The sequence below is a fragment of the Trichosurus vulpecula genome, chromosome 8 (assembly GCF_011100635.1).
Source record: "Trichosurus vulpecula isolate mTriVul1 chromosome 8, mTriVul1.pri, whole genome shotgun sequence".
NCBI classification, from domain to species: Eukaryota; Metazoa; Chordata; class Mammalia; order Diprotodontia; family Phalangeridae; genus Trichosurus; species Trichosurus vulpecula.
The window spans coordinates 112853162-112868175 of record NC_050580.1 but is presented as its reverse complement, the minus strand read 5'-3'; the positions used below and the strand labels follow the sequence as shown (position 1 = coordinate 112868175).

Genomic DNA, 15014 nt, shown 5'->3' with positions numbered 1-15014 from the left:
CACTTATCCCCCACCAGCTTAGATCCTAAATTTGGGACAGAATCATCACTCTCTCATCTCATTCAACCAACTGCAGGGCCAGTAGAGCTGAATGGATAACCTGAAACCAACGTCTGTCTGTCTGTGAAGATGCCATAAGAATAACACTGTCCTTCCGTTGTAAGAGCCTTGCCCCCACCCCATGGGAATCTGCAGAACTCCTCTTTCACCCAATTCATCACACTGGAATCAGCCCCAGGGCCAATAGAGGCTTGGGGTGAGTGGCAGGGATTTGGGGAAGGGGAAGAGGAAGGGGAAGGGAGCAGGACAGAGAACCCAGGACCCATTCCTATCTCCTCAACTATCACAACTTCTACTCAACAGGTTTCCAACTCACAGGCAGGTGGGGGAGGGAGCCTGCAGACTCTTAGAAAGGGCCCCCATTTCAGTGCTCAGCCGCCCAATTGGAGGGGTTAGCTCTGGGGTAGCTAGTCCTAGGTGTTATCCAGAGCATAGTTAGCTCCACCAGGTAGGAGAGAGAAACCAGGGCAGGTGAGGGACAGGCAGTAGGGTGGGGGGAGGTTGGGAATTTCCTCTAGTATTCCCCTTTTAGAGCCCCCAATCTGGTTGACACCCAGTCATTCCTTCTCTCTTGCCTGTTTACTGGGACTCTTAATCTCCTGTCTCCTTTGAAGTACCTTAGTTGCCATAGAAACCCTGGGGGCATGGAAGGAGGCAGAGTTTGGGGAGGTTTCAGGATGTCCACACCAGTCATCCAGCCCTCATCAGAATAGACATCTAATTTGTCCTGCTGCTTGGGGAAGGAAGAAAGGAGTGGGATAGGCAGACATATCTCTCATCCCTGGACCATGGGTATACTGAGAACCTAGCCCCACAACAAACACAACCCATCAATTCTCTGCGCCCTGCCCCCCCCACCAACCCCAACTCTTCACTAAGTTTGAACTCCCCTGTCTGGATATAGCAGTCTTGCCCTGCCTTGCCCACTGTTCCTGAAAGCAGAATCCTCCCCAATCTAAGCTTCCATAGCGCCCCAAGCAAATCCAGAGCTTGCCTTTGGCCAGCCTTGGGCCTGCAGACAGACCCTCTCTCACTGGCTCTGATCTATTAAACCAGGAGAAGATAAAGAATCAAGGCAGGGCCAGAGGAGAGAGAAGACAGATTCTCTTGGTAGCTCAGCAGAGGGGAGACCAAAGACAAGAGTGTTTGAAATAAAAACCATCTGTTTTGGAGGGTGACAGATTCCTGACCTTCAAGGATAGGACAGGGAAGGCTGAGGACTAGAAAGTAGGAATTGGGGAATCGAAGGATCATAGATCTAGAACTGGAAAGGATCTTAAGGGCTGTCTAGTCCAACCCCCTCATTTTGCAGATGAGGAAACTGAGGCACAAGATAGTTAAGTGACTTGCCCAAGGTCATGCAGGTAGTGTCAGGGGCAGGACTTGAATCCAGATTCTGACTGCAGAGTAAGCATTCTTTCCACTGTACCACAGGGGCTAGAGTTGTGTCTAGACATAGCTCTTCCTTCTGGGGGATCAGAAATAGCTCACCTGGCTGCTGTCAGATTAGGATACAATACAATTGAATAAACTTAGACATGGGGAACACAGAGATTAAAAAAAAAACCTAGTCTCTGTGCCTAAAGAATTCCTATTCTTTGGAATGGAATTGGGGGTCAGGCTTCAGTCCCTTTACCTGGTAAAAATTCATGGTGTCTTTGGCCCAAGAGAAGAAGTTTGGAGACCACCTCTGGAAGGGCTGAAGAAAACAAGAGATAGGGAACAAATGGCTAGGGGAGAGAAAGAAAGAATTTCTTCTAGAGGTTACCATTGTCCCTCATTTGCCTCTATGGTACCATATAATGGTTAGGCAGACAAATGTCCAGAACTTTGGGGAATGGTCTCATTTACCCTTCCAATCAAAGTCCCAGGAGGACTATTTGAGGGATGGGCAAGGAGTTCAGACAGTATCTCTTTACACACCTATGCTCAGGTCAAAAGGAACACTAGCAGCAGCCCAAGCTTTTCCAGTTCCCACTGTAGCCCATGTTTCAGCCAAGACTGACCACTAACCCAGACAGTAGCATGACCTCCCTTTGCCAATTTTAGGAGCACCCCCAGCAACTGTCAGTCCTGGTTCCTTGTCTATAGGTGGGACAGCAAAGTGCTTCTAATTGTGAATATATGTGCATATTAGCCAAATGGAAAAGGAGGTCCAAAAGACCACTGAAGAAAATACTACTTTAAAAATTAGATTGGAGCAAGTGGAAGCTAGTGATTTTATGAGAAATCAAGATATTATAAAACAGAACCAAAGGAATGAAAAAATGGAAGATAATGTGAAATATCTCATTGGAAAAACCACTGACCTGGAAAATAGATCCAGGAGAGAGAATTTAAAAATTATTGGACTACCTGAAAGCCACGATCAAAAAAAGAGCCTAGATGTCATCTTTCAAGAAATTATCAAGGAGAACTGCCCTGATATTCTAGAGCCACAGGGCAAAATAGAAATTGAAAGAATCCATCGATCACCTCCTCAAGTAGATCCCAAAAAGAAATCTCCCAGGAATATTGTTGCCAAATTCCAGAGCTCCCAGATCAAGGAGAAAATACTGCAAGCAGCCAGAAAGAAACAATTTGAGTATTGTGGAAACCCAATCAGAATAACCCAAGATCTGGCAGCTTCTACATTAAGAGATCGAAGGGCTTGGAATACGATATTCCGGAGGTCAATGGAGCTAGGATTAAAACCTAGAATCACCTACCCAGCAAAACTGAGTATCATGCTCCAAGGCAAAATATAGACTTTCAATAAAATAGAGGACTTTCAAGCTTTCTCAGTGAAAAGATCAGAACTGAATAGAAAATTTGACTTTCAAACACAAGAATCAAGAGAAGCATGAAAAGGTAATCAAGAAAAAGAACAAGAAAAAGAAATTGCAAGGGACTTACTAAAGGTGAACTGTTTTTTTGACATTCCTACATGGAAAGATGATGTGTATGATTCATGAGACCTCAGTATTAGGGTAGCTGAAGGGAATATGCATACATATATGTTTATGTATATATATATGGGTGAATGTGTATGTATGTATATATCTATGTGTGTATGTATATATAAATATATATATATATATATATATATATATATATATATATATACAGAGAGAGAGAGAGAGAGAGAGGGGGGGGGGGGGAGAGAGAGGGAGAGAGGGAGAGAGCAGACACAGGGTGAGTTGAAGATGAAGGGAAGATATCTAAAAGAAATAAAATCAAATTAAGGGATGAAAGAGGAACATACTGAGAGAGGGAGATAAGGAGAGATAGAATGGGATGGATTATCTCCCATAAAGGTGGCAAGAGGAAGCAGTTCTGTGGGAGGAGGGGAGAGGGTGGATGAGGGGGGAATGAGTGAACATTGCTCTCATCAGATTTGGCCTAAGGAGGGAATACCATACATACCCAATTGGGAATCTTACCCCACAGGAAAGAAGAGGGAAGAAGATAAAAAAAATGGGGGGGGGATGATGGAGGGGAGGGCAGATGGGGGTGGAGGTAGTCAAAAACAAACACTTTCGAAAGGGAACAGGGTCAAGGGAGAAAATTCAATAAAGGGGGATGGGTTGGGAAGGAGCAAAATATAGTTAGTCTTTCACAACATGAGTATTGTGGAAGGGTTATACATAATGATACACATGTGGCCTATGTTGAATTGCTTGACTTCTTAGGAAGGGTGGGTGGGAAGGGAAGAGGGGAGAGAATTTGGAACTCAAAGTTTTAAAAACAGATGTTCAAAAACAAACAAAAATGTTTTTGCATGCAACAAGAAAATAAGATACACAGGCAATGGGGCGTAAAAATTTACCTTGCCCTACAAGAAAGGAAGGGAAAAGGGGATGGGAGGGGAGTGGGGTGACAGAGGGGAGCGCTGACTGGGGAACAGGGCAACCAGAATATATGCCATCTTGGAGTGGGGGGGAGGGTAGAAATGGGGAGAAAATTTGTAATCCAAACTCTTGTGAAAATCAATGCTGAAAACTAAATATGTTAAATAAATTAAAAAAAAAATGTAAAAAAAAAAATTTGACCATGCAGGCAATAGGGAGCCAATGGAGATTATTGAATAAGGGAATGGCATGATCAGACACATACTTTGCGAAAATTGTTTTAGCAGCTGTGCGGAGAATATCTTCTAGAGAGAGGAGAGATTTGAGTCATGGAAACCAATCAGGAGGCTATCATAATAATAGCTCAATTAGAAGATGTTAGAAGCATGAACTTGAGTTCTGACTGTGAGTCTAGAGAAAAAAATGGATATAAATGGTGATGTGGATGTAGAAATGATAAGACTTGGCAACAGTGATCCATTATATTGGAAGCAGAGTAAGCCAAGGTGGAGGCTGAGGTTATGAATATGGGTGAATGGAAAGAGAGTGGTACTCTTGGCAGAAATAGGAGAGTGCAGAAGATGTGTAGGTTTGGGAGGAAAGAATGAATTCTTTTTGGGACATGTTGCATTTGAGAAGCCTATGAGATATCCAGTTTGAAAGGTCCAACCAGAACTCAGGAGAAAGAATAGGGCTGGATATATAGATCTGGTACACATCTGCAGAGATGATAACTGAATCCATGGGAACTGATGCGGTCATCAAATGAATGGAGATAGGGAAAATAAGAGTCTTGGAGTATACTTGCAGATAGGAGGGGTGTGATATAGATGATGAGTCAGCAAAGGAGAGACTGAGAAGGAGTCATCAGACAAGTAGGAGGGGAAGGAGGAGGGAAGAGAGACAGAAACAGAGAAAGACAGAGACAAAGAGAGACAGACAGAGAGAGACAGAGATAGAAAGAGACAGAGAGTAGTCATGAAAGACCAGAGAAAAAGGAGCATCCAGAAGAAAGAAGTCAGTGGTTTCAAATGCTGTAGAGGATCAGGACTGGGAGAAGGCCATAGAGAGGAGACAGGGAAGATGGGGTGACAGGGTGGGTTGAGCTGACTGGACCGGGCCTGGCACCCAACTGGCTTGTTTATCTTTTGAGTTGTTGCTGCTGCAGAGTCCTGGCTAATGGGGTTTTACGGTCACTCAAGCTGCAACTGGCGAGGAATCAATCATTACCAGCACTTAGCAGCTGGATAGTTAACAGCCTGAACTGAAGCCAAACTGGTTGTTAACTGTGATAACAACTGATTTCAAGGGGTTATTGCTGGGCCCAATATGCTCAGCCCATTTATTTCTGGTGAACCAAGCAGGGAGCTGATGCTAACCCCAGGAAAGGGAGGAGGTGCTTGAGGCCCTGGCCAAAGGCCCTGGCCCTCTCTCTTCAGGTGCTGGAGTTGGGTTGGTTGCCCAGTGGCAGAGAATGAACCAGAAGAGGGAGAGGAAGGAGTTGGGACCTAGCAACTGGTGGCAGGTCCACTCCACTGGGTGATGAGGCACAGACTTCTCTTCCTATTCTTCCTCTTCTTCAGTAAATGGATTCCCAAGGTGTTGCGACTTTGATCGACCCAGCCTGGAAAGGCCTAATCCTTGTAAGAGGGGCCTCCCCTCAGATCTTCCCATTGGGAAGAAGCTAGTCTGCTGCCTGTGGACAGAAGCTGCAAGTGGTAGGAGAAGACAGCCCAGTGCTCCTCCAAGGGGAGCCCTGGGTCCCTGGGGACTCCTTCCAGAGTCAGGCTGTTAACTTAAGCTTCCTGATTCCCATAGGCACAGAGCAAAAAGAAGCCTGCCCTGAAGGAAGGTTTGCCCCAACAGAGAGAACACTTTCCAGGCTTTCCCTGGCCTGAGGGAGAAGGTGCTGAGTTGGTCTGGCCTGATTTACTTCTCCCTGGCACTATCAAAAGTTAAACCATGGTGGGAGTGGGAGTTTCTATGATGAGTCGGGTTCCCCAAGAAGCACAGATTAGGCTGACCTAGGCTTGGATCTTCACCCTGCATCTAATAGTTCTCTAGGTCCTGAGGCCAGTCCAGCCCCAGGATCATGACCTAAGGCGCTCACATTCCTTTTTCCCTACAAGCTGTTGCCCCCACCTCAACCCCGCCCCCACCCTTAGGCCTCCCCCAGGAATTACTCTCTCCAACAGATGAATGTGGGTCATTATGGGCTGGGGGCTGGCCCAGTGGCGGGGCCAGCGGGCAGGGCAGATGAAAGCATTTCCTGGACTTTTCCTTCATTTACATGGCATCAGAAGCTGCTCAGAAGGTGTGACTTTTCCCACAGTGAGACCCCCAGCTCCATGCACAATAAAGCCAGGCTGCTCACCCAGAATTAATTAAAGGGGGAGGGGGAGAAGAGGAACAGCGGGGGAGGGGCTTAGGAATGGGATGGGGTGGGGGGTGAAGCTTAAAAGAAAAATGTTTAAACTATTTAGGTCCCCCCTCCCCTCACTCCTTCCCTGCCCTCCATCCCAGAGAGCCTACTAGAAAGAATATCTGTGTCTCTAGAGATAGCCCCCAGAGACAGGGACAGAGAACAATGGAATTATGGCTAGATCTTCTCCCTTACCCTAGTCTCCCTATAAGACTCTTAACCCCTCTGTCTCCAAGTCTTCCTCTCTTTCTAGGGATTCTCTTTAACGCTGTGGAAGCAAAATCTGGGAGCTGGAGATGCCCGGTTAAGACAGAATGATGCTGCCAAAAGCCTAATAGGGAGGAGCCAGTGTCTCGTGTGGATCCAGCTAAGGTTCACTCCTAGGATGGATTTTTAAGATGGATTGGGTAAACAAGGCATAGTGAGTGTGACGCTTGTACCCCAGGATGCTGGAGATAAAGAAATGGGCCATTTCTTGCACTGGTCCAGGCTGACAGACCCCACTCACCCCCCTCTGACTCTGTAGTTCTTGGAGACTCTGTGGGATGGTGAAATGTAGTGGGAAGAGCACTGGATTTGGAATGGGAAGTTTTGAATTCAAATCCCTGTCCTGCTATTGACTGTTTCATCTTGGGTAAGTCATTTCATTTCTCAGGGCCAGTTTTCTCATCTGTAGAATGAGGGGGTCCTCCAAGGTCCCTTTATGCTCTAAATCTGTCTCAACATGATGAAATAATGATCACCATCCAGTCCTGACCGCTATGGACTCCTCCTTTCCTCGGACAACAGTCAGCTCAGCTCCCCCTGCTCACAACTGGCTAACCCCATCTCCCAAAGTGAACACCTGGTACATGTCTCAACTGTCAATACCCACATTTACATAGTCCTAACTCTAACACCTATTCTCCCTATCCCTATCCCCATATCCCCACCTCCAAAAATCAGCTCCTCTCTCCTTTAAATTCCCATAGAATTGGAAATTGGGAGGCTATCAGGCTCCATTCCAAGGCAGGGCACACAGGGACCATGCACTCAATGAAGATTTGTGGGTGATTTTGGCCAGATCCTTGGGTCCTATTGGGCTGGTCCAGCCTGGTGAGGATTAGAGCAGGCAACAGGTTAATAATCATCCTTGGCCCAGAGGTGGTATTTTGAGGTGTTAGTAATTAATAGCTGTTAAGTGCTAGGAGATCCTTGTCTGAGAGCTGCTGGCTTCCTCTAGGGTGCAAAGAAGCCTAACAAAGCCTTACAGAGAGCTGGGGACCTGGAGGAGCAGAAGTCTGATAGCAAGTAGGAGCCCACCCACAGAATCTGAAAACTTTGACTAGAAGGTTGGACTTGCTGTTTCTTAATTTTCACTTTCTATACAGACTGCTGTGAGAGGGCTGTTTCCCCTCAGAGAATGGGGTGCCTTATCACCCAAACACAAACTTTTAGTAGACATGTTAAATAAATATTTCAATCATTTAATATTCGCCGATACATGATTCCCCCACTTCCCAACATACATCCGAACCACCAATTCAGGCTATAGCTTTCTTCTCCCCCACCCTGCCTACTCCTGGGAAACCAGCTTCCAGACCTTGGTCAAGTAGGGCAGAACTGGGACCCAGGATGAGGGAGATAGGGTAGAGGGGTAACCTCAGCCCCTCTGGGACTAGGAAAAGTCCTGCACTTTGTTCCTGAGGAGTCCTAGGAAGACAGCCCCCTACCACCACCAGTTTTCGCCCTAGGAATGAGACCTTTGGGGAAGAGTTAAGAAGACAACCACAGCCAAGTGGAATACAAAAATAAAGCCTCTTTTTTTCTTTTTGTTTAAAAAAAAACCCAACAGCAAACAATTATCCACATCTAAAACCCAGGAACTCCCCTCCCCCCTCCCCACATCGTTCCATTCTGTTTAGCTGCTCTGTTATCCTTTTAAGAGAAAAGTCTCTACTCAAAGTCCTGGGGAGGGGTCAGGGCCCTATCGGGGCTCAGAAGCCCAAGTCCTTTGGCCCCGGAGGCTTCGAGTGAAGGGGGGGTAGTTGAGAAACTCAAACCGAAGGCTCTGCTCTGTGGTGTGATGACCTTTGGGCAGCCGCTTCATGAAGTGGACTTCTCGTTGGTGTTGTCTGGTCTTGGAGCCCTTCCGGGGCCGACCTTTGCGGGTAAAGGCCATATACCAGCCTTCATACTTGGCATTCTGAAGAGCTGTGTAGTTGTTCTCCAACACAATCTCCGTGAAGACACAGTCCTTACCTTTGCCATTGCTCTGTGGGAATGGGAGAGACATCATGGTAGGGGCAAAGCTGCATCCGGCTCCAGGAGCCAGGGAGGGGGGGTGGGTGAATGCAGAAGGCAGAGGGCAGGCGGGCAGGCCCAGCCAGCATGCACCCTGGCAGATGGTGAGGTGGGCAGGAGCAGCAGCCCCGCCCACCTACCCAGGCACTCAGTCTCTAATCCTTCACAGCCCATAGCACACCCGGCAACTTCCTCCCCCCTGGGCAGCAGTGACACATGGCACGGCAGAGGGGCTGTGCCCCCAGACAAGGCAGGCAGAGAGAGAGAAGGACAGAGCCTGGGGGGCAGGACTCTGTCTATAGCCACCCACCCTTTCTAACCTCCCCCCCCACCCCCACCACACACACATACACACACAACTTGAGCCTCCTGCTGAGTCTATCCTCTCTGGCTAATGCCCAGGTCCCAGAATTCCCAGTGAGTGAGGCTTCTCCACCTGTAGGGGCTGTTTGGGGATTCCACCCCCACATAACAGGGGCACCGCCCCCCCCCCATCATATCAGGCTGTGTTCTGCCAAAGACACCAGTGGACAGGGGAGGTAGGGAGATCTAAGAAGATGAGAAAGCTGTATGATCCCAAGGTGGGAATGGTTCCTTGTGACCCTTAGAAGTGAATGTTAGCAAAAAGCACACCTACAGTGGTTTTCTTCCTTAGTACTCCCTCAGAGTAGAAAGGCTTGAAGAGTGAGGTGAGGTGGGCTTGGGGGTGGGGAATAGCCAGTGACTGGAGCTGGGCTGAGCCCCCAGCCCAGGAAGCAGTGGTGGCCCAAGGCAAAGCAGAGTAGCCGTGACTAATGGGGGTATTTCAGAGCTCTGTAGAGGGGCTGGTTCCACAGAGCTGCTGAACATTGCAAATGCTTGTACCATGGAATTGGACATAATAGCAAAGCAATTTGGTGATTTGTTAAGAAGATATATGGAATTCGGCAGCTCCCCCCCACCCCCCTTTGCTAACTAGGCCTTCCTTCTTCCTCCTCAAGCTTTATTTTTTCTTTGATTTATCCCTTCACTCCAACACAATAAACATGGGACTGACCCCAGAGGTGACAATCTACTCACTCTGAAACTGAAGGTGGCAAGGATGTCTTTGGTCCAGAGAACAAATAGTATTACGGGTGTTGAGGGGGGCATCTAACTTAGCCTATTAGCCTAGGATCCAACCCCTCCAGCCTCTGAAGACCCTACCTTGGCGATCAGTTTTCCCTTCTTGTTCATACAGATGTACAGGCCTGTCTCAGCCCCCCGGACTCGTACTCGGCTTCCAAAGGTGTCCGTCTCTACTATGAGCTTGGCTGCCAGAGAGAAGGGAATGATCATCAGAGGGACCACAGCAATTGTGCTCTTCTTGTTCATAGGCAGCAAGAGCAGCGTTAGCAGCTACCATCCCCAAACCCATGGAGAACCAGGAACACTGAACCTTTCTCATGTTGGACTCCAGACTAGAACAGCAGCCATGCCTCTCCTTTTCCCCAATGAACATACACAAGCCTCTAGGCCCAGTACTCAATACCCCAGGAAAATTCAGATGTCATTACTTTTTTCCCAATAAGCTTCCTCCCTACTTTACCACCTGACCTCACTGAATAGGGCACCTCAAATCCTTGCTTATATGGATCTCCATATATTAGAGGTCTCCACAGAGAGAGGAACACTGGAGAAACATTGGAAAATTTAGATTAGAGGCTGGAGGGTTGGCGAAAGAGTGAGTGACTTTGATGGTTGGGATGTGAGGGGGAGAGGAAAGCTGATTAAAGGGGACAATGATGTCATCTACCTCCCAGCCTGAAACTAGCTAGAGATGGGACTGCTTTTAAAGATGTCCTCTAGCCCTTTCCTGACGCCCCAGGGGCTGATTTACAGATGGGGAGGGGTGGGGGGGAGCTGATTTACGGCTAGGGAAGCTGCTTCACTGTCCTCCCTTGTGCCCTCTCTGTTCTTTACATAGTCACTTCACTCCAAACACTGCTCACATACAACCAGTTTCCCCCCCTTTCCCGCTCACTACCTGACTAGAGCCTGGGGGCCAGAACCCATCAGGAATCCTATCTTGGTTCATAAGGAAAAGGAAAGCAAGGGGGAGAGGGGGAAGGAGGAGGAAACGGAGTGGGAAGTCAATGCCTTCTTCCTGAGAAAAGACAAGGCCCACTACTGTGGCCCTGCTCTTCAGGGGGAAATCTTGCCAGAGATTCTGAGGCCCCCAGATCTCAAATGATCAGTTTCAACAGGTCCACCTAGCCTCTTCCTGCGTATGCTGTCACCAACTCCTGCCCCTAATCCCAAGTATTCTTACGGAGGCAGGCTCAGTGGAAGATGCCACCTGATACATTTTCCTGGAAGATCGACAATGTGCCTGACAAACAGTCTGATCAGAGAACTTAGAGAGAGAGTGGACTGGATGGGAGCAGAGGGTGCTGATCTTTTAACCCTGGTGGCTAGTCCCAAAGCTGGAGACTTGCTCTCTGTTTTGGCACTGGCCGGTCAGGTACAGTAGCAGCAGTATTCTGCAACTGTGCTTTTAGAAAGCTGAACATTTTCAAACCTATTCTTTCCTCTAAGTGACAGATTTATCTCAGGAAAATGATGTCTCCTACTCAAGCTTTAAAGGAAAGTCAGCTACATAGAGGCAGAAAAAATGCAGCGAGACATACTCGATCCCCAAACTAGCCTGAGAAGAGGAGAAAGTATTCAGGAAACATTCAAAAAGGCAAAAGTCAGAAGGATTTTAATCGCTCTGCCAGACGAGGGCTCTCTCCAGAGATTCCCGGAGAACAATCTCGAGCTTTTTTTTTTTTTTTAACATTTACAGACTTGCAATTCCTTTCACACTTTACATCTGAAAAAACGGCTTGTCCTTTTTCTGTTTTCTATCAGTCCTCATTTTTCTTCTTAGCCCGTAAAATGTTCCACCTTTTTATTACATTTTAATAGAGTCTTCCTCTCTCCTCTCATGCTGGTTTAACTCGGTCATTATTTAAAGGTTTTAAAAAGTAACAATAATAGGTCTCTGAAACAATGCTCTCCTGCCCACTGGCTCACTGGCCCAGAGGGCTCCCTTTTTTTTCCCTCTCAGTACATTACAGAAGACTCTCAGATGGCCCCAGCTTCAAGGCAGGAATAGTAAATGTTTTTGAAATTAAATAAGCCACCAGTTTCTGGCTTGGACTGTAGCCTCTATCGTCCAGTTTGCCCACCTCACTCTGAAAAGGAGAGCTTCCTTTGCCAGCTCCTCCTTGAAAACCCAATGTGGCCCTTTTGACCAAGTCCTTCTGTAATTGACACTTATGATCAAAGTATTTAAACTTTCACACTTCCCTCCACCCCCCAACCAAAGCATACTCTTCCTTCCCACCCTTACTCTGAAGAGAGTCCAGGGCGATTTCTTGTGGGCCCTGTCTGACATATCCCCTTTCAAGGGTTTCCCTTATTGGCCCCAGACAACACCAACGAGAAGTCCACTTCTATTCCCTGCCTGCTTGCCTAAGCTGCTTGAGAAACCCCAGCCTGACTCCATTTTCAAACTATAGTGGAGGTGTGGGGGAGGATGGAAATTCGTTTATATCTAGGAAAGAAGGATGCCTTATAATATTGGAGTCACCTTGATCCTCAGTGCTTCAGAGCCTCTGAAGAGCCTCTCTCTCCCTGGAAGCCTCAATGTTCTAAAGAGAACTTCTCCGAAGAGACTCATGGTGCCTAGCCCACTAAGGCCATTTAATGCCTGCACCTAGGGTGGGGGTGGGAGAAGGTGCTCCTGGGGTCTCCACAGTGCCTGTCAGTTTCTGTGCCCACAGCCCACCTCCCCTGCCCAGCCTTACCATAGGGGTCTCCATCCTCTGCCATTGCATTGATTCGTTTGTTGGCCAGGACTTGCACGTGCTTCCCGCTGGTGCGGCTGTACAGCTGGTAGGTCCGAATGAGGCGCCGGCTGAGCTGATCCGTCACCAGGCTCTGCTCCCTCACATGCTGTGTAAAATTAGGTGGGGACTGAACAGTTACCTTTGGGAAATTGAAAAATACACAACACACCATTATAATGCTACTCCTCCCAAGGGTCTGAGTGACCCTCTCCACCCTGGAACTGAGAGACTCCCCCAGGCACTAAAACAGAGGGGTGGGGCACCATGGATGCCCAGAGCTGAGTTTTTGTTCCTACATACAAACACGTATGAATTTACCACCCCTCTCCTCCCAGGCTCCCCCTTCCAATCTATATTATTCTGGGATATACTATTTCCCTTGTCGCCTACACTCTGGGGTTTTGGAATGTCTCTCTTTGGGATCATTCTATATGTTAACCTAATCCTAAATTAAGAAAATTTCAGAGCAGGACCATCCAACCTAGGTAGTTGGGTGCTACAGCTGCAACTATTCTCTGGACCCTGATCCATTATCCTGTGCACTGGGATATTTACAGTAAAGGTGTGGGGAGCTCAGAACAGGTTGGAAGGAAAGGAACAAGTGTATGGAGAAGGTACCCACACATCCTGTCTCTATCCACTCACTCCCTTCTGTCCTTCTTAGTAGGAGGTGGCAAGGTTTCAAGATCTGAGCTGGTTCAGCCCTCAGCACCCCCACTTCCCTCTTAGGACCCCTGAGCCTTTTAAATGTGGACCTCACCCAATGACATTTATAAAGATGTATTTGGAACAAATGTTGAGGATGAGAGAGGGCTTAACCTGACCCGGCGCTGCTTCAGGCTAAGAAACAACTGAGGAAAAAAGACCTGTGGTTTGGGGTGAGAGCAGTAGGTGGCGTGGGGGTCCTATCCTGTGCTCACAAGTAGTTTCTTCTCTTGATGACATATAACCTTTACGTGTTGTCCTGTCTCTCGCTCTACCTGGTCTCAGATGCCTCCCCTACTTTGTGAGAATGCTCCCTCTATACAGCCTGGGGGTTAGGAAGGGGGGTGTCCTTGTTAGGCAAAGTGAAGGGGGTCTGTGAGGAGTTCTGTGAGAAGTCCCACCCACTGTCAGGATGCCTATTTCCCTTTGCCGAGTGTGAACTGAATCCCAGCTTCTACAATTTCTTTCCTTCCCAAACTCTCTTTCTCTTCTCTTTTTCCTCTGGCATTCTTTGTTTCTCTCCTGCTCCAGGCAGGTTTGGTTTGGGGGCTTCTTATTTCTCTGCCTCTGCAACCAAGTGAGCACCCACAGGGATTTGTTCCTAATCCATCTGTCCGTCCCAGGAGCCAGAAGTAGTTTGCTGCACCCCCTGCCCCCGACCTGTTACGTTTGATGAACTGGGGCAGCTCCCAGTTTCCCAGCCCTGTCCCTACACTGAGAGAGAGAGAGAGAGAGAGAGAGAGAGAGAGAGAGAGAGAGAGAGAGAGAGAGTGTGTGTGTGTGTGTGTGTGTGTGTGTGTGTGTGCTCCAGGGCAGCTCAGAACGACAACATCTGGGGCCTTGGTCTTTTCTCCGAAGAATGCCTCAGTTAACTCCCACATATGACACACTGCTCTCTTTTCTACAGTGCCTTCGCAACCACCTGGCTAACCTCCTGTCCTGGCCCCTCTCTGGTCATCCCTGGGGAGCTGGAAAGTGTACTGGACTGGGAGGCAAGGGGCCTGCTTTCTGCTTCTAGCTTCTGTCATTAACGTATTTGTATGACCTTGGGAAGTTTTTCTTCCTGAGCCTTAGTTTCTCCATCCTTAACATGAGAGGGCTGTATTTCTAAGGTCCGCATTAACTCAGACGAAGGCTGTCTGGACCACGGGCTGGGGGTACTGCCATTTCTGGACTAACTGTGCCCGCCCTCCCCCGCTCAGCATCCTGTCCCACCTCAGTGCCTCCTCTCCAACTCAGGCTGAGCCAGTGCGCTCGCTGCCTGACCTTTTCCAACTGGCTCCATCTAATTATTTTCCCATCTAGTGTTCCCAGCCGTGCTCTGCTCTCACCCAACTCAGTCCTGCCGGTTGCCTGCCCGCTTGGAGCTGGTCCCGTCTCCAGACCGCTCAAGTCCCCACCCCAGTCTCCCATCCTCCCTTCCACCACCGCCCAGTCCCACGCGCGCAGAGCCGACAGGCGGCCAAGGGCTCCTTACCTGGGCTTGGAGGCAGAGGACCAACAAGTGCAACAGCCTGGAGGAGACAAAAGCGGGAGGAAGGGGGGGGAGGAAGGGGTGTGAGCAGAGGCTGCGGCGGCCCGGGGAAGGAAAGAGGGAAGTGATTTGGCTTTCCGGGGGCGAGTGGGCGGGCGGGCGTTCGGGCGCAGGGGACTGGTGGAAGTGAGCGGCGGCGGCGGCTTTACTTACAAACAGCTCAGCACCGAGCGGGGGCTGCCCATGACGCGCAGGGTCGGGAGCATGAAGACGGCTGAGGGGCCGGGCCGGGCCGGGCCCGCAAAGTCCCAGATGCTCAGAGACTCAGTCCCCTGGGATGGAGCTGGGGCGGCGTCGGGGGCGCGGTAGCGGGATCGGGGCGGGCT

General features: G+C 48.8%; 1 protein-coding gene across 2 annotated transcripts; it reads right to left on the bottom strand.

Annotated features, from left to right (window-relative positions):
* Positions 1-8278: 8278 nt before the first annotated feature.
* FGF8 (fibroblast growth factor 8) lies at positions 8279-14894 on the bottom strand. 2 transcript variants are annotated; one of them, XM_036736396.1, is made up of 5 exons: positions 14842-14894; positions 14632-14668; positions 12408-12588; positions 9781-9887; positions 8279-8566 (listed from the first exon to the last, which is right to left on the bottom strand). In XM_036736396.1, the coding sequence occupies exons 1-5, from the start codon at positions 14892-14894 to the stop codon at positions 8279-8281; spliced, it is 666 nt and encodes a 221-aa protein (XP_036592291.1). The 2 variants fall into 2 exon arrangements, with proteins under 2 accessions (XP_036592291.1, XP_036592292.1); XM_036736397.1 differs by having other exon boundaries at positions 12408-12555; positions 14842-14873.
* Positions 14895-15014: the final 120 nt, after the last annotated feature.